The 17,482-nt window shown below is 41.0% G+C and overlaps 2 protein-coding genes across 3 annotated transcripts; one reads left to right on the top strand and one right to left on the bottom strand.

The window, feature by feature from the left end:
• The first annotated feature begins 146 nt into the window (after positions 1-146).
• sars2 (seryl-tRNA synthetase 2, mitochondrial) lies at positions 147-8,183 on the top strand. Its single transcript, XM_086143297.1, has 16 exons — positions 147-422; positions 2,443-2,538; positions 2,698-2,727; positions 2,808-2,948; positions 3,056-3,110; positions 3,214-3,277; positions 3,588-3,693; positions 3,777-3,824; positions 4,634-4,742; positions 5,220-5,265; positions 5,350-5,437; positions 5,745-5,857; positions 5,980-6,073; positions 6,790-6,882; positions 6,990-7,055; positions 7,779-8,183. The coding sequence occupies exons 1-16, from the start codon at positions 150-152 to the stop codon at positions 7,977-7,979; spliced, it is 1,623 nt and encodes a 540-aa protein (XP_085999423.1). The 5' UTR covers positions 147-149; the 3' UTR covers positions 7,980-8,183.
• Positions 8,070-15,318, bottom strand: aifm4 (apoptosis inducing factor mitochondria associated 4). 2 transcript variants are annotated; one of them, XM_086143284.1, is made up of 19 exons: positions 15,189-15,318; positions 13,943-14,033; positions 13,739-13,848; positions 13,555-13,664; positions 13,317-13,361; positions 13,147-13,228; positions 12,945-13,057; positions 12,741-12,827; positions 12,565-12,656; positions 12,319-12,449; positions 11,413-11,528; positions 11,245-11,316; positions 11,102-11,165; positions 10,915-10,991; positions 10,726-10,843; positions 10,548-10,646; positions 10,239-10,314; positions 10,057-10,161; positions 8,070-9,613 (listed from the first exon to the last, which is right to left on the bottom strand). In XM_086143284.1, the coding sequence occupies exons 2-19, from the start codon at positions 14,029-14,031 to the stop codon at positions 9,583-9,585; spliced, it is 1,617 nt and encodes a 538-aa protein (XP_085999410.1). In that variant the 5' UTR covers positions 14,032-14,033; positions 15,189-15,318; the 3' UTR covers positions 8,070-9,582. The 2 variants fall into 2 exon arrangements, with proteins under 2 accessions (XP_085999410.1, XP_085999402.1); XM_086143276.1 differs by having other exon boundaries at positions 13,943-14,089; positions 15,189-15,298.
• Positions 15,319-17,482: the final 2,164 nt, after the last annotated feature.

Here is a 17,482-nt window from a genome sequence, read left to right as displayed (position 1 = left end):
AGATAAATTTTCTCGAGCGATATGCTGTCTAAGCTTGAATTCACAGCCAAATAAAAGTGAAGGGGGAAATATGACTCTATAAGCCTCCCGTGAGTATAGTTCTATTTCCTCCTATGGTAAGTGAAAGCCTCATCGATCACAAGTCCAACATGGCTGCCTGCATCGGCATGATATCTGTAGTTAAATGCACACTGACAATATTAAACCCGTTGGCGAGACATTATTCAAGGCGGAAAACAATTGCAATATTCCCGCAACGGTTTTCTCACGGGATCCGGAGCAGTTTGTACGAGCATGTCCGCGAAGGATACAGCGACAAGCCGGAGCTGGATATGACGGCGGTGTGTGAGGAGACCGACAAAGTCGTCGCTAATGTGGAGAATAGAAAGGGCGAACTGCGTGGGGACGATGTCAGGAAAATTGTAAGTTGTTTTAAATTTTGAGAAAGAACATTGCTCTGTCATTGATTAAGCGGCGTGCATGAACACTAGAACAACACCTTCATGTTAGCTCGGCTAATGCTTACAAGCGAAACACAGTGACAGCAACCTCGTTCACCATTTTAATAACAATAGAGCGAGAAATCTTTCTTACGCCTCAAAAATATAGTTTGCTTTTTTCCCCCTCATGAAAAACCGTGGCGTGTATCTAGTAAGGGTGACAATTTTCTTCTTCTACTGTTTATTTCTGTCATACCAGTACGGCTAGCGCACTACTGCCACCAGCTGGTAAAATAATGTCATTGCAGGTTCATTCCGGTTTAAGGAAGTGTTTACATTTCCCAGAAATGTGCGTGTTGGCCATTTGTTTTCACATAAAACATCTGGACGATTGAACGTCTCTTTTTGGTCAACCACAATTTGCATGCTTGCAAAAATACACTATAAATATGATTTGTATTGACCACGCGTATATTCGCACTGAAATACATAAATCTAGATATTGTTATTGTCATTGTCATTCCAATATATTGAGACGTATATCTTGTTGACATATTTTCTCAATTAGATAGCTTTGTTTTAATCGATGGAAATAAAAAGCACCATCTAGTGGACTGAAATAGAAATTGATTTTATTTTTTCATTGCTGAACGGTTCAAGATAAGGTAAGATAGACTTTGTTGGGGAAATGCAAATGCTACAGCTCCATTATCGGGTACAAAGTGTGCAAATTGTGATAAAAGAAATGATATGCAAATAAAGGATATAGGAACAAATAAACAAACTCTAGCTACAATGTAAACAATTGAATACAAAATATATAAATAAATAATGGAAATTCCTTGTGCAGGGAAAAAGTAAGTTTAAAAACTTGGTGTTCATGTATTGTTCATGTAAACTAATATAACACTATGTTGTACGTGCTATGTTTCGTGTTTCTCCCCAACAATAAGCACTTGCCAGACTTTGGGTGTTAAAAGTTTCATGACATATTTATAGCAGGCATCCATATGTATTGATTAAAGTGTTCTCTTCTTTGCACATTCTTCCCATTGCAGGTCCCTGACAGCATCTATTGATCTCCAATTGTCAAGCAGACACTAATATGTCGTATGAATTCATGCCGCATCAGTTCAGCATACAACAGAAAATAAGTTATATTTAGAATGCTTGGTTTAAAAAAAGAAGTACAAAAACAAAGAAGAAGAGTTTAGTGGCTTGTCGACCAGATTGATGCTTCGGTTTTGATTTTCGTCAGGTCTATCTTTATTATAAAAAGCAGAAATATATATTTTCCAAATGGAGTCCATGTATGCTTGCACGGTAAACATTTGTCCCTTTTCCCAGTTGCTGCGGTCATAAATCAGCTCTCTAACCCTTATCTTCTGGTTTCCTCTCTGCATCCTCTGAGTATCCTCATAAATAATGTGACAGTATCTGCCGCTGTTGCTGCTGTAATAGCCAGCCAGTCAGCTTTAGGGATCTCTTGGTGCAGATGGGGACACCAAGGAGCTTATATACATTTAGCATCCAATGTTACTCAAAGTCAAAGTCAGCTTTATTGTCAGTTTCTCCGCATGTGCTAGACATACAAAGGAATAGAGAAGACGTTTCTCACAATCCGACGGTGACATGATGTTAACAAAATTATAATAATAGAGTGCAAATATAAGAGTAAAATGGACTATTACATGAAACAGTAAACATTAAACTATAAGGTATGAAGTATAAACTGCACACAGATGCTCTTTTAAAGAAGCGTACCTCAAAGAAAGGCCTCTGCCTGCTAGCTTGTTTGTATCAGAGAGGTCATTTCATTCATTTTGCATGGTAAAAAATTAAAAACCATTCTGACAAATGACACATGGGAATCTGGAGAACCGATTGAAATAGAGTAATGCTGGATTGTTTATTTCTGCTCCCCACAGAATCCCCAAGTACAACGTCCACTGAGCTTTTTTTTTTTTCAGTCGCTCAATTTTCACCTTTTGACATCTTCCAGGTCTGTGTATGGCAGCAGCTCCAGGCTGTGAGGGCAGAAATCGCTGAGCTGGAGCAGCAGAAGAAACACATCAGTGAAACCGTCAGAGCCCTTGTGGTCAGTAAAGGATAAACCCTATCATTGGGACCTGTGAGAATGGACATAAACCTTCTTGATAACTGTTTGCTTATGTACACAATAAAACTACTGGGAAAAAAAACATTTATTTAATCTTGAACATCTTGGGTTTTATGATCGATTTAGTTTTCTTTTCAGATTGAGAACGACAAGAAAGCCCTCAACGACGTAAGTCCAACCTTTGAAGATGTTTCTGCCTCTCTTATTTGCCGTTTCAATTGAATTCTGGGTCCCGGTTCATGATGCAGCTCCCGGAGTACAGCCAGGCTCGGCAGAAGGGCCGAGAGGTCCGCAGCAGACTGAGTCAGCTCTACCCGCGGGAGGACGAGCTGGATCGGGAACACTACACACGAGCTCTCAAGCTGCCCAACACCACGCACCCAGATGTGGTGAAGACACACACAAACACACACACACACACTTCTGCTATTTGCCAAAGATCAGAAACATAGCAGAATAAAACTGAACTTTTTTTATTTTTCTTCTTTTCGTACAGCCTATAGGAAATGAGAGCGAGGCGAGGGTGGTGGAGCTGGTGGGGCAGAAACCAGGTGCCTTTATGGGGTTTTATAATATTGGTCCAAAGTCTTGGCCGACACAATCCCTCCTCCATGTTTTTCTTTCTTTTTTAAGTCCTCTGTCTTTCTGCGATAGTGTTTGACTTCAAGCCACGGGGCCACGTCGAGCTGGGGGAGGAACTGGGTCTCATCAGGCAGAGGTGAGGATGACTGCAGCAGAATGGCAGCTTTTTTCTCTTTTTGTAACATCGCGATTTGAAGACTAATACTTTTAAAATATAGGATTCACTCCAAAAGGTTAATGTCTTTTCTCACATCCAAATACTACACACATTTATTGCAGATTTCTGTTCCTAATCTTGCACAAGGAAATTTAAATCTTCCATTTATAGCAGAGTGGTTGTGTTTTTGTTTTATTATCTCCATCCACTATTTACGAACATGGTGTAGTCTACATAAATATATAGATGAGTTTCATTTAAATGTCCTTTTTTTCCTCTCCTCTGGAAGGCATCTAGCACACGTCTCAGGCCATAGATCCTACTATTTGAGGGGAGCAGGGGCCAGACTTCAGACTGCTCTTCAAAACTTTGCCTTTGACACACTTCAGCGCAGAGTAAGGCTGCAAAAAGTCAAGCCAAATAACTTTTTTTTATATTAAAGAAAACACTTTAAGTCTGTTTTTGTTCTCTATTTCAGGGCTTCATACCCATGGTTGTACCTGATATGCTGAAGGGCGCTGTTTTTGTGAGTCTCTTAGTGTTGGCACTAACAGAAGATGCTGAATCTGAATGTTTTAGCTGCTTTTGCAAAGGTAAAGGAAAAATCTGGAATTTAAAAGTTTCAAGGAAAAACCTCAAATCATTTGAAAAAGGTGCTTACCAAATCACCCAGAGGATGTTAGCGTCACACTAAATGAATGGTGAATATGAATCCGTGGCGTGCTAGCGTTCATAAACTGGCCTTGCATTCGTCCAGAAACACAGTTGAAGGGGTCTGCAAAGCTGAGCCAACAGGCAGCCATGTCAAACAGGAGATAAGAAAAATATCTATCTGATACAGCTAATTATGTTCTATTGGAAGTCTACTGTGACAGATTTCTTGAGAATATTGTTTAAAAAAAAATCACTGCAACTTCCTTAATATGTGTGAAACACATGGCAGTATTGACAATAGAGTTGACTCTATTGAGTTGAAAAAAACAAAACTCAGATTAACATCAAATGTTTAATACCAGTTTGTTATATATCTTAATAAAACACCTCAAAATTTACTGTTCTGCCTCTGTGCTGTCAAATCTTTCATATCAAGGAGAAAAAAAGGTTATCTTGGACCAGTGGAAGGAGCTTCCCAGCAAGGAAATGAATGTATTTACCAAATATGGCAGTCAGACAACTTTATTGTCAATACTGCTATCTGTTTCCTTCATATAGAGGGTTGTCATTGTGTTTCTGTAACACCCACAATGCAGTAGTAAAAATGAAAAATATCAAAACAACAGAAAAAAAGTCAGAACATGTTGCATGTGTCTGACATGCTGTCTCCTCACCTCCCAGGAGGGTTGCGGGATGCAGCCCAACGCCCACCGCTCTCAGGTCTACTCGCTGGACCCGACCCGGTTCCCAGACCTCAACCTGGCAGGGACCGGAGAAGTCGGCGTGGCAGGTCAATCCTTTTTCATTCCACTTGCTCTGGCAGTAAAATGCACTGGTCCTCAGACAGATTATAATCCGCAATGTTAGCCTTTGCTGTTTTTCAATGAATCACTTTTTAACTCAGTCCAGTTGAAATGTGTCGGTTCCTGTTAATCTGCTGTCACACTATTTTGATTTCTTTCAAATAGTTCATTTTAATAAGAATATTAGAGGAAAATCTCCCCAAGAGAGGTGAAAACTCGAAATTTATCTACTTACGTCCACCTAGATTGTTTTCAAGGTAATGGGCCTGGTTTAGTGAAGTAATGGGGGAAAATAGCAGAAGTACAACTTGCTATTGTGTGAAAATGTGATTTTATCAGCTCAGCTGTTAGAATGCTCAGTATAAATGGTATACTGTTGACCAGATGATTCGAGACAGCCCTTGAATTTCAACTTAAGAAAGAGGAGTAAGAACTAAAGATACTTTGGTGTTCTTCCTCCCCAGGTTATTTTATGGATCACGCCGTAAACTGGCGGGACCTGCCTGTCAGGTAAGAACCGCTCGTCACTCGTGACTTTGCAGCTTAGGGCTCTGCTCGCTGACTGGGAGTGTTTCTCGACACCTGTGGTCGCAGGACGGTGTGCTGCAGCACCTGCTACAGGGCCGAGACTGACACGGGCAGAGAGACCTGGGGCCTCTACAGAGTTCACCATTTCAATAAGGTCCTCAATCCTCTACCAAATACTTCACCATCACTTTGACTAGTATTTGGCATGTCGCTCTTGAAAAATGAAAATGTAGTTGCAAACTTCTAATTAGACCGTTGCTAGCAAGCCTAGCTGGACGTTTGCATCATTTTGCACGTGTGTGTGTCTGTAAAATGATTCATAACTGTATCCTTCATTGCGATGTTCAAATCAGACTTTTAATCACTTGTTTCAAAAGATTAGCAGTGCTGAAAACACACTCATCTTTTATTATTGATGTTATTAACATGTGGATTGCCTGAAATCAACTGTGCGCGTCCAGGTAGAGATGTTTGGAGTGACCGCTGATGAGACCGGAAACGAGAGCTCTCTGCTCCTGGACGAGTTTGTATCTTTACAAAAAGAGATGTTTTCTGCGCTGGAGCTGCACTACAGGTGAGAGCAGGCACACACACACACACACACACACACACACACACACACACACACACACACACACACACCTGTTTCCGTTCATATAATAGCTCTATTTTGCTGATCGGACACTTATTCTCCAGAGTGCTGGATATGCCGACTCAGGAGCTCGGTCTGCCGGCCCACAGGAAGTACGACATCGAAGCCTGGATGCCCGGCAGGGACAGCTACGGGGAGGTGAGTCCCGCCACTATCCTGCGAAGAATTGAGATTCTTTCTTGATTCTTTCTTGGGCACATTTTCCAAATATCTGTAACCTTTTGCGGGTTTGACGTGGCACCGCTTTCCAAAAAGCTGCAAAAACAAAGTACCACTGGAGTTTCAGATTTCTGATTTCAAATGACTAATCACGAAGAATAACTGTCATCCATATCAAAACTTCCTTGAGTTTAGGTTCTACTGTTCCTGGCTGAGACCAAAATAATGCACTAGGTCAGCCTAAACATGTGAGATTGTCCAAAAGTGTGATTGATTTGGCCCTGTGACTGACAGGTCTCTTCTTTTTTTTACCTGTAATTGGATACATATTGTTTTTCATTTTTTATTTTTTTTCTTGCCGTCCACAACACTGCAGAGATTTTATTTATTAATGTATTTTTTGAGGGGGCGGGCGGGTATGAAAAGGTACCTCTGAACATTGCAACTAACTTTTCCGCATCACACGGCACATAATTTCTTCTAGCAGGGACTGCAGCTTCCGCAGAGGTGCAGAATTTCATATTGCAGGGGAAAATTAGCCCACAGTCAGCAGGAATGTGAGGGGAGCCAAAAAAAAAAGTTCCCTTACACAAATCTAGTGTTTTTTTTTCTGTTTTTTGATCATTTCAATTTAATCCCAGGTTGCTAGTCAATCGTCTCTGGTGCATCATCATCAATACTGGCCTGTATTTCAGATCTCCAGTGGGTCCAACTGTACAGACTACCAGAGCAGACGCCTCAACATCCTGTATGAGAGGGAGGACGGCAGCCTGCAATACGCCCACACCGTAAGGCCCGACCACACCTACCTCTTCATTCCCATTGCTCGCAGAATGATACATTTGAGTGCATTTTCTTTTTTTTTCCCCCTCTCCTCCTCTCCTGTGTCTTCTAGGTGAACGCTACGGCATGTGCCATCCCAAGAACAATCATTGCTATCCTGGAGACTCACCAGACCAAAGTAAAGCGCTAAAATAAATAATAAAATAATTTTTTCGACGCACATTATCGATCAATATTTCAGTCTTGAGTTTTCTGTAGAGGGTGGCTATGCGGCTGTAAATATGCATCATATTTCCTGTCATTGAAAGGCAGGTTAGATAAAAATTGTGATGTAAAATGCTTTCCTTCCTGTCCTATTGAAAAACATTTTGAGTGACGACATTTTAATGCATTTCACTTCAGAATGTGAATTGAAACTCGAGATGTCACTTGAATAAATTCAAAAGTACTGTGGCGATTAAAAACACTCAAGTCCAGAAGTAAAGATTGCGGAATGAAAAAAACAAACAAAAAACGGAAGTGTTATTTGCACCGTATTCGAGAAATCCACTCATCACAAAGAATGCATTATCCTATCATAGTATATAAAAATATAGATGGTTTGAGTAGTTTATTATGGTTAATAAAAGTCAGCACCATGTGATGTTTGTGTGTATATAATTCTGTCAGTTTCTTTAATGCCATATTTGATTTCAAAAATGCGCATGTCATGAAAACAGAATTATACATTGTATTTTAATTACCGATAAATTATGTAAAATTAGCCAAAAAAAAGAAAAGCAAATGAAGTTGTCAGAAAGGGAAATGTTTTCCTGAGATGTAGTGGAGTGTAACTACAAAGCAGGAAATGAAAATATTTGTCAAATATCTGAGGTGATGTGACACCCTTGTGTATCCGCAGGAAGGGTCAGTGCGCGTCCCCGAAGTACTGCAGCCTTATTTGGGTCTAGAGGTGATCGAGAAGCCCAGGTACACGCCGCTGAAATACATCGGACCCAACCAGCACAGCCGACCCCCCCGGCCCGCTCCCAGAAACCGGGTGACCCAAAGGCAGGCGCCATCACGGTCACACTCGACATATCTAAGTCAGGGAGAACAGTAAGGGGTAGAAGATTTATCATTCTGTGGATGTTTACACATTCTCACATGTGTGTGCGTGAGTGTATATATATATCGAGAGAGAGAGTAAGAGAACTATACAATATCTTTATTGAGATTCATCCAATGGAGTGGAACTTCATCCCTGGTTACATGTAAATATATTTCTCTTTTCTATGATGCAATTTAAAGTAATTTAAAGTGTAAATGGAATATAAGATTATTTTCTTCCACTTTAGTGCTTGTCTGTCACACACCGACGCACTCAAACATGAACAGAGGCCGCAGATGAAACACGTGCGACTAACATTAGCCTGTTGCTATGTGTTGGTAATTAACGCGCAGTTATAATTAGCTGCCAGATGCAGGTGAGGGCTTTTTGTGTAAAAGGTCAGCAGCAACACCCGCAGCAAGACAGCTTTAAATGGCCGTTTTTTTCGCCATGTGAATGACCAAGCAAATATTTCCCGCTTTCCTCCTCCTCCTCATCCCCTCAGAAATGTCTTGACTGTCCTCCTACAGTCAAATGCCTCAATGCGAAGAACAACGTCCGTCCAGTTTGACGATAAAATTCAAAGTCTGAAGGAGTCAAGCAGCACACAGTAGAGATAACTGCATTCACGAGTTTGATTCAGGTACAACATGGTAGTCACCGCTGAGCATGTTGCCACACTAGCGTGTGCTGTAGACTTGAGCAAGTTAAGTCAAGTAAGCAAGGTTGTTACACAGTTGTGAAATTATGCTCTTTAAGTTATTAGCTGCTGACCTTGAATGGCACGATGAATCAAGATACATCGGTTTCAGTACCTTAATCATCATCACATTTCCTGGATTTGAGTAAGTATACAGCTGTGATTCTTGTCAAAATCTTCTTGTTGTGGCAACACCAAGTCTTTTGCTATCTTTTAATTGTCTCTCTATTTATATTTATACGCATATTTATTGATACTGTAATTGTTACACTGCTGTGACAAGAGCTTCCCCTATGGGGATCAGTAAAGTATATCTTATCTTAACTGGACCTGGTGTCACAACAAGATTGTGACAAGAATTTACCATGACCTGGATAACTAAGAACTTCCACAGACATGACCTGGTAAATTCTGATCAAAACTGCCATGCTGGCTAACTGTGTTAGAAATATGGAGTGCAAACAAAGCCGGTGACACAAATACCAGGGACATTTCCCACCAGACAAGAAGTTATTTTAATAGAAATTAAGATAAATCATCTGAACAAATGTCGAATGCAGCAGGAAAGGTGCTTGTGTACCTGATCATTAGTTCAGATATTTTCAAGTAACTTTCACATATTTAATCAAAGAGGCAGAGCAATTACTGAATATGATGAGTCTTGAGGTACAAGTACATGAACTTATAATTTAAAAATAGAAAAAGGGGAACAAAGAAAGTCCAGTCCAGAATGAAATACGTTCCAGCAAAAACCCTGAAAACTTATATTAGATTACTGACTGGATGCTCGGTAAATCCGTGTTTGTCACCACGGTGACAGTCAAAGGAGGAGGAGGGGAGACAACTCCCCACTGGCATTCAGAGGGCCCGAGGCAGCGACCTGGTTTGGCACGGGTGGAGGGTGTGCAGCCTTCCTTACATATGCAGCCAGCTCAGGTCCTCAGCTCTGAACAAAGAAAAACATATATTTCACTGTTGGCCAGAACACTTGTGGGATTTTTTTTTTTTTTTCAGTTTCAAATAATGCAAAAGTAAGAGTTTTGGAAAAAATCTGCTCACCAAAAAGTGTTCCAAAAAGAAAAGATTATTTATTCTACATATAACACAAAAAACTTAATCTCGCATGCATGACATTTCGAGCAAAAAATAGGCTCTTCCTCAGACGCTTACCGGAGATACGTCTTTTCACATATCAAGCATCAGAATTAGAACTAAGTCAAACTTTTTTTGATCCAGCACCCAGCCCTAACAGGGAAGGGGATGTGAGTGCGTTTTTCATTTCTAATTCAAATAATACAAAAATTAATCCACTGGATTTCAATGAAACATAAGACACTTCATCAGACTGGTCAAGAGATCTAGTTGCTCAGAACACTGGGTAAAACTTACTGCGCCTGTGCTTTGGTGAACCGCTGCCCTCTGGCCATCAGCTCGGCCAGCAGAGCCACCGCCGGGTCAAACATCAGGCTGGCTGCGGCCACGACCACCTCATCCCTGCAGAACGGGGAAATTAATTAGACGGATGCACATTTTTTTTTAGCTTTATCAAAAAGTATTCGCCGTCCACTCACTTAATATAAAATGCGAGGAACTTTCTTTCCTCCACTTTGCCTTTGAATATAATTTCTGTGTAACCTTGCCCATAACCTGCAGGATTAAAAGGGAAAACGAGACTCACTGTAAGATGGAATAAAATTTGCCCTTAACACTCCCACAGCGAGGGAAATTTCGATTCACACAGCAGAAATTATACAGTGCAGCAGAGGAAGCATACAAAATTATCAGAAAAAAAAATAAATAAAAAACACTCTTGTGTAAAAAACATGGCAGCTTGAGATGTAGTTTAAATGTTTCTAATATAAGGGCAATTGTTACTCTACCTGTATATCTGATGCTCTTCCCAAGCAGAACCGTCCAGAAGAACGGGATGGATGCTATTGGCGTCGCTTTGTTTAGCATATTTAGTGCCGCCACCCTTCCTGTAGTAAAGGGTGGTAAGCCAAACTAAATTTCACTTCTAGTATTTTTCCCCAAAAATAGACACAAAAAAGTCCTTACCGTGGGCTTGTGACATCTGCCAGTGACCGATAGCGACCCGTCGACCTCCCTGAAAGGCCAGAGGGAAGGAGGTAACATCTCCCGCGCTGAAAACATCTGGTAGATTTGTTCTCATGAACTGAGGAGATATGGGATACATCACACACACATTACAGTAAACGATGGACCAAACCACACACATTTCTTTACCTTGTCAACCACTATCGATTTCCTGGAATCGACTTCGACCTCACTCCCCTCCAGGAAGTCTGAGTTGGGGATGACACCTGGGAGTGCATTCGGTCACAAATGACAAAATGAGCAAGTCACAATGACATGCATATTAGAAAAAAAAATTAGAAGTGGTATTAATCCAATTTTGTGCACGGATCATCACCAATTCCGACAATCACCACGTCAACTTCCAAGACGGCACCGCTCCTCAGTACCACCTCCTTCACCTGCAAATGGGGAAAACCTTTGCTGAACTGCAACTGAACGCCAACGGTATAAGTCAGCTGGCCACCGGGAGGCACTCACCTTTCCGTTCTCGCCTCTGAGCTCCGTGACTGCGTCGTTCATGTGGAACTTCACGTTGTTTTCCTCCAGCATCTAAAAAGGAGTCATTCTTTCTGAGTTTGCTGCATTAAATAATCACATAAAGAATGTTTTCTCTGTGGAAATACGTAACTCTATCATATTTTGCACCTGCATGGTCATCTTGCCGATCTCGGGGCCCAGGGAGTTCTCGTAAGGGAAGGTGGTGGCGCCAACAACAGCAACGCTCAAGGCTTTATCCGACAGAAAAGATGCTACTTCCATACCTGTTGTAAGCATAAAGCATTTCTCGGTAAGCCATCTTAGTGATCATGTATCAGTCTAATCAAACCTCATTTTATCCTTGTTCCTACTGTTTAATTTTTGTGCTTCACTTTGGGGAATTAAGAAAATGTTCATTGATAAATCATTGAAAATCCGATTTCAAATAGATAAATGCAAAGATAAATGGACATAGTGAAGCAGAAGTAAGCTTTTGTTCAGCAGTGCAATATTTAAAATGAATATAACTGTCATAGTCATAAATCATATTATATGGCGCACATATAATCCCCTGTGTTGGTACGGAGAAAGCATCTGTTAATTGTTTAAAATTCTTGAAATGTAAAAAAAAATAATGTATATTTTGTCCCTAAGTTCCATGTCAAAAACCCATCAGATTAACTTAGAAGTATTTTCTAGGCCTTATTAAAAAGTGGAATAGTCTTCTTGTGAAGTCATAGCATTATCAGCAGGTCATCTGTGTATGTTGGCACAAGTCGTATTCGGGAACAAGGTCACTTTTGCGTGGAATCTATTTACCCCTATGAAGACAAACATTTTGAAAAGTGCTGCATCTTCCCATGGGTAGTGTGGCTGTAATAATGTGTATTCCTCCACAGTGAACGCTTGATGTTGTGTGGCTGGAACGATGGCCGGTTATCAGCTAATTTAGTTTTAATAAACAAATATTTGCAAAAAGGTCTATATCACATGCCTTGGAATTTACATTATTCTTAGAGGTTATCCATGTATCCATCCATCTGATACAACCGTATGTAAACAAAATCAGACCACCTATGAAGGAGGCACCGATGACGACTACTTTGCGGCCCAAGCTGGAACAGTGGATCTCTTTGGCGTCTTCAAAACTCTGCAGGTACTTCACCCCCGTCAGGTGTTTACCCGGGCAGCCGAGCGGCCTGGCTCTGTGGACGCAAAGGCTACGTGCTCAAGCCACTCAGCAACAACAATGTCCTTTACACGTTCATGCTGTCAGCGCTTCAAAGAGCAAGCCATTCCTCGGATTTAGGTCATGTTCACCTGCAGCCTGTTGCGATGAGTAGCTGGTCGTAGCCCTGCGAGGAGCCGTCGCTCATCTTTGCTGTTTTATCGCGAGGGCTCACCGACACCACCTGTGTGGCAGAAATTTCTGGACGTGATCAGAAGTCAGACCATTATCACCAACAGACACCCCGCTCTTTTCTGTCGCTTTTTACCTCTTTCTTTGTCCACACTTCTATCCCGTACAGTTGGAAAAAGTCATCTGAGCGGAGGATGATGCTACTGCTATCCACATTCAGAGCCTGAAAAGAAGCAACACTAGCCTTAAATAGAAAACTGAACCGAAGGAGCAAATATGAATGTGATGTAATTCCTAAAAACAGAACACAGGATTTTATGATCTTTGCAACAGGACTGACCTTGCTCAGTTTGGGCTTGTCAAAGGGCGGTAGGGTTTCCTTGGTGACCATGACGATTCGTCCCTGGTAGTTGTTCTGACGCAGTGTCTCGGCACAAACCAGTGAGGCGGGGCCTGCGGTCACAAGCAGCACAGTCCGTCTGTTTATATTTAACAGGCGCATAAAAACGGCGTGACGCCAAACCAACTGGTACAGCCCTTACCGCCCCCGACGAGCAAGATAGTGTGATTGATGTCTGGCACGTGGCTGCACATCTTCCTCACACGTCTGGTCTGTTTCATGGACTAATGGATGGACAAAGAACATTACAATATAATTCTATAACAGTAAATAGTTGATTGTCTAATCTATTCAACCTCACCCCAAACCCACCTTTTTGTTGATGGTAACATAGACCTTTCCCTCTTGAACTTTGACCTGTTAAAATATAATAGCTTCACTTTAAATGTGAACTACTTGTTTCTCGAGACAGATCTCTTTGACGCTGACAGAATCATGTTCTCAGGCTGTGACAGCCACCAAGAGGGAGCAAGAAACCCGAGCAACAAATACTGAGAATTATGGAAAGTTGAGTAAAATAGCTTCAGTAAACTCTACAGACATGTTTTACCTTGTAGCAGGGAAGGCAGTCCAGCCCCGGATACTCCTCAATATCTCCGGTTTTGATATTGAAGCAAGCGCCATGGAAAGGGCATCTTACTTTTTCACCGACCAACGCTCCTAAAGAGAATGCGCAGCGAACATGATGAAGGTCATTCAGAGGTCAAAAGGTCAGAGCCTTGAAGGAGTCATACCTTTCACCAGAGGGGCGTTGTAGTGAGAGCACTGGTTTCCGATCGCGCTGTACCGACCCTGAGTACGAACAAGCAGCACCTTCTGCTCCTCCACAGAGACCTCCTTCATCCTTGACAGATACAAATAAAGATATGGGTTGACATGTAAAGAAGTGGAGCTCCCCAATAGATATTGTGGCGTGAATGTTAAGATTTGTGGCTTACTGCCCATCTTTAAGGTCATCCTCCTGACAGACCAGTCCAGTCACTTCCTCCGGATCTTCACTATTACCTGGTTCTTGTTGGGAATTCATTTCTGGTAAGAAAATCAGTACATTCATTGTTGGGTCGCCATTTGAGTTACAGCTGCCACTATGTGAACAAACAACATGCTCAGGTTACATGATTATGAACAGATGTGGATGGGAAACTGCACTTCTACACTCAGCTAAGACACTCACCAAACCTTGGATAGATTTACAATAAGTGATGCAAACGTGAAAAAACAAGATTTACAGACTAATAAGAAAAAGGATGCAGAGACTCTAAATGGCTGGATTTTTTTTTTAATCATAATTTGTATCCTGATTGCTCAGATAAGTGTATTAGAAATGGCAAAAAAGATATGCTAATAAAACCTTCTATACAGAAATAAATTTAAATTAATAAATAGAGATCATAAAACAAATGTTATTTCGACAATTTTAAGAGGTCCTTAATAGCGGTAATTTCAGTAATAATAATAATAATAATGACAGATATATATGGATGGAGTGAAAGGGGACATGAAGCTAGTTGAGAGAAGAGAAAACAGAATTAGGTTAGATGGAAGAAGATTATTCACTGTGGAGCCCCTGAAGGGAGCGGCTGACAGAAGAGTGGCAATAATAGTAACTGTTACCATATAGTACCTATAGTAACTATACTATTGTGTTATCAAAAGAGTATATAAGTGAGGAACTTGCACTTTTGTCACTCACGTCTCTAAACTATTAAAGCTGCCCAGGATAAACTATAACATAACACAGACTGAAGTGAAACACTAAAATGTTCACATACTTGCTCGTCATTTAACATTTAAAAATGCACATTTTCGCTTGTTTTACCTTTTCATCAGCTTAGTACGTTGCCATACAAACACATCGTGCTACACCTGTTTCATCAGTAATAAAGATGATGATGAAGAAACTGTTTCTTTGAGCATGCAAATATGCATGTAAAAAACAAACATTATCATTACACACACAAATTTATCAACAAATGAAATGCAAATTTCAAAGTGATGTTTCTATCTTTGTCGATAACCATCACGTGACACGACACTATCCGCTCATTGATCCCAGACGGAATTGTCGCAAATGTAGTGTCCCTTTTCGGCAACCACTCGTGGTTTACGTCCTTTTCCTCACCGTTAATTTGTCCCCGGCGGTGTAAAAACAGAGAAACGTCAATCTGGTAACGCTAAACTCACCTTTACGTTTCCCTCCACGGTGAGTCCGCCTGCCTCAACTGTCACTGGTGTGTTTAGCGAAGAGGAGCAGCCGTGACCGGTGACGCACACGGTCCCATGCTCTATCACGGGCTCCTCCCAAAGCTGCCCCGGAGACACCGGGGAGTCGGTTGGGAGGGGAAGATAAGCGAACTACCGCCCCAGTTAACATCAGCTGATGATTTTTTTTTTTTTTTTTCGACGGTCGCAGTTGTGACACAACCAGAGCTGATACAAACCCAACAAGTACATTTTAACATTTGAGTTTATCACCTTTTTTGTAGCAGGAAGAACAATTGGTTACCATGGTGACGCGCCAACGGAGACAGTAGTCGAACCAGCTAGCTTGTTAGCTAAACTAGAAAGCGTTATGCAAGCTAGCTTGTTAGCTTAATTGCTTGCTAGTTTACCACACTAATCGAAATAAATACGTTTTATTTTCCACATTTTATTACGGCCCTCGGATTTTTCAAATTTATAATTTAGTCTAAGGGTTTCTTAAGTCGGCAGGCAAAATTAACATAGATATTTCCTTCATTATAAATCTTGAATTTTTGAGAATTTGCAGCATTTTGTAATCGTGTCCAATCAATTATAGTACAATGCAGAAGAAACTTTGTTGTGTTTTCTGAATGGTTTCACACATAGTACTGGTCAAAACAAAAGGTTTTTTGTTGCAGTTTCAAAAGCCTACGAATATGTTGCATAAAGTAACAACTTCTTTTTGTCTGTAGACACGATTTTTGGATTTTGCATACTTTGGCAGAACTAATTCTGTGTGAAGTGCACCATTTTTATCGTTCAATTAGAAACCCGCCGTGTATTTTTCAGCAAGTCATGCAATATGTAACAACAAATGTAAAAAAGAGCCATGAGAATTTGTCATAAAATACCACAAATCAGCACTAATTGCATTTTTTAAAATAATGACATTACCATATATTACATTTTGCCAGGTTATACAATATTGTAATGTTTAATATCACCTTACTGAGAATTCTAAAATAATTAAGATTCAAGATTCAAAGTGTTAATTGTCATATGTACAGTGTGGAATCGTGTTTCCCTGTACAATGAAATATGTACTTTGCTGAAGAGAAGACTTTTTCTCCTTTTACAAGTTCAACTGCTAAGCTCATGTTAGATTGGTGCAGGACAGGAATCTATGTTCTTTGTTTGCTGATGTTTGCAGATGACATTGTAATCTGTAGTTAGAGTTTGTAGGGGAAAATCTACAGAGCTGTAGGTATGCTCTGGAAAGGAGAATAATGAAGCCTCGGAAGGGTGAGATTACTGAAAGTAGAGTTAGAGAAGATGGAGGATTTTAGGTGGCGATGGAGAGTGTGGAATAGTGGTGAAGAAAGCAAGCTGTTTGGAACAGTTGGAGCAAAGTGTCAGGGGTAATGGGTGATGAAGTTTCAGCTAGAAAGGGTGAAGATGAAGGTGCTGAAGATGGAGGTGTCCGTTTTTGTGGCCCTCCGCCAAGGAACCAGACTTTGTTGTCCTGGTGTGTTCAGATGTGGTCCAAGAAAAACATCGATACTGTCAGGAACTGATTAGGCAATAAGTGTTTTTTTTAAAGACGGAGAAATATTAAGTCAAGAAATACACATACGAGATATCCCGGGCCAGAATGAATGTCACCCCGAGGGCATCGTTCGCCCTCCATAGACATCCGCTGAGGCGCGTCCAGTCGGATGTGCAGATGGGGAAGTTTTGGCCCCCCTCTAAGGGAGAGTGGGTGATTTATACCGCCATCTCGATGGTCAAGGTTACTTCCTAATAAGGAGTTGCTTTTCACAATTTTTGGAAGTGGGCAGCTAGGTGTGCCAGGCTGTGTCTTGGACTGGGCCTCGGGATATGTCTTTGATTGCGCGCGGGGGTGTTAGTGGAAAATACAGAGTTGGGTGTACCTTTGTCATCACATGATGCATTCCTGCGCGTGAATTTCAACAGTTTTTGCAAGTACACTTAGTAACACAGGAATACTAGATTAAGGACGGGAATTTTCCAAATTCCTCTCTTGACGTGAGAATCCTCATGCCACACAAAAATATAAAACTTAGTGAATAGAACAAAAGACCTGCTGGCCTTGTTACCTGTTAGTGTAGAGCATTAGCTTTTTACCATTTTAACAGTGGTGAGACCACAGTGTTGTCTGGTTTAGAAGCAGTGGCACAGGAGGCAGAGATGAAGATGGATAGGATCTGGAATAAGTCCATCAGAGGGACGGGACATATTAGATATTTTGGACTTAAAGTCAGAGAGGCCTGATT

The sequence above is a fragment of the Fistularia commersonii genome, chromosome 3, assembly GCF_037954325.1.
Source record: "Fistularia commersonii isolate RoL2024-O1a breed Wild chromosome 3, RoL_Fcom_v1.0, whole genome shotgun sequence".
Lineage (NCBI taxonomy): Eukaryota > Metazoa > Chordata > Actinopteri > Syngnathiformes > Fistulariidae > Fistularia > Fistularia commersonii.
This window is presented reverse-complemented; position numbering and strand designations above follow the sequence as displayed.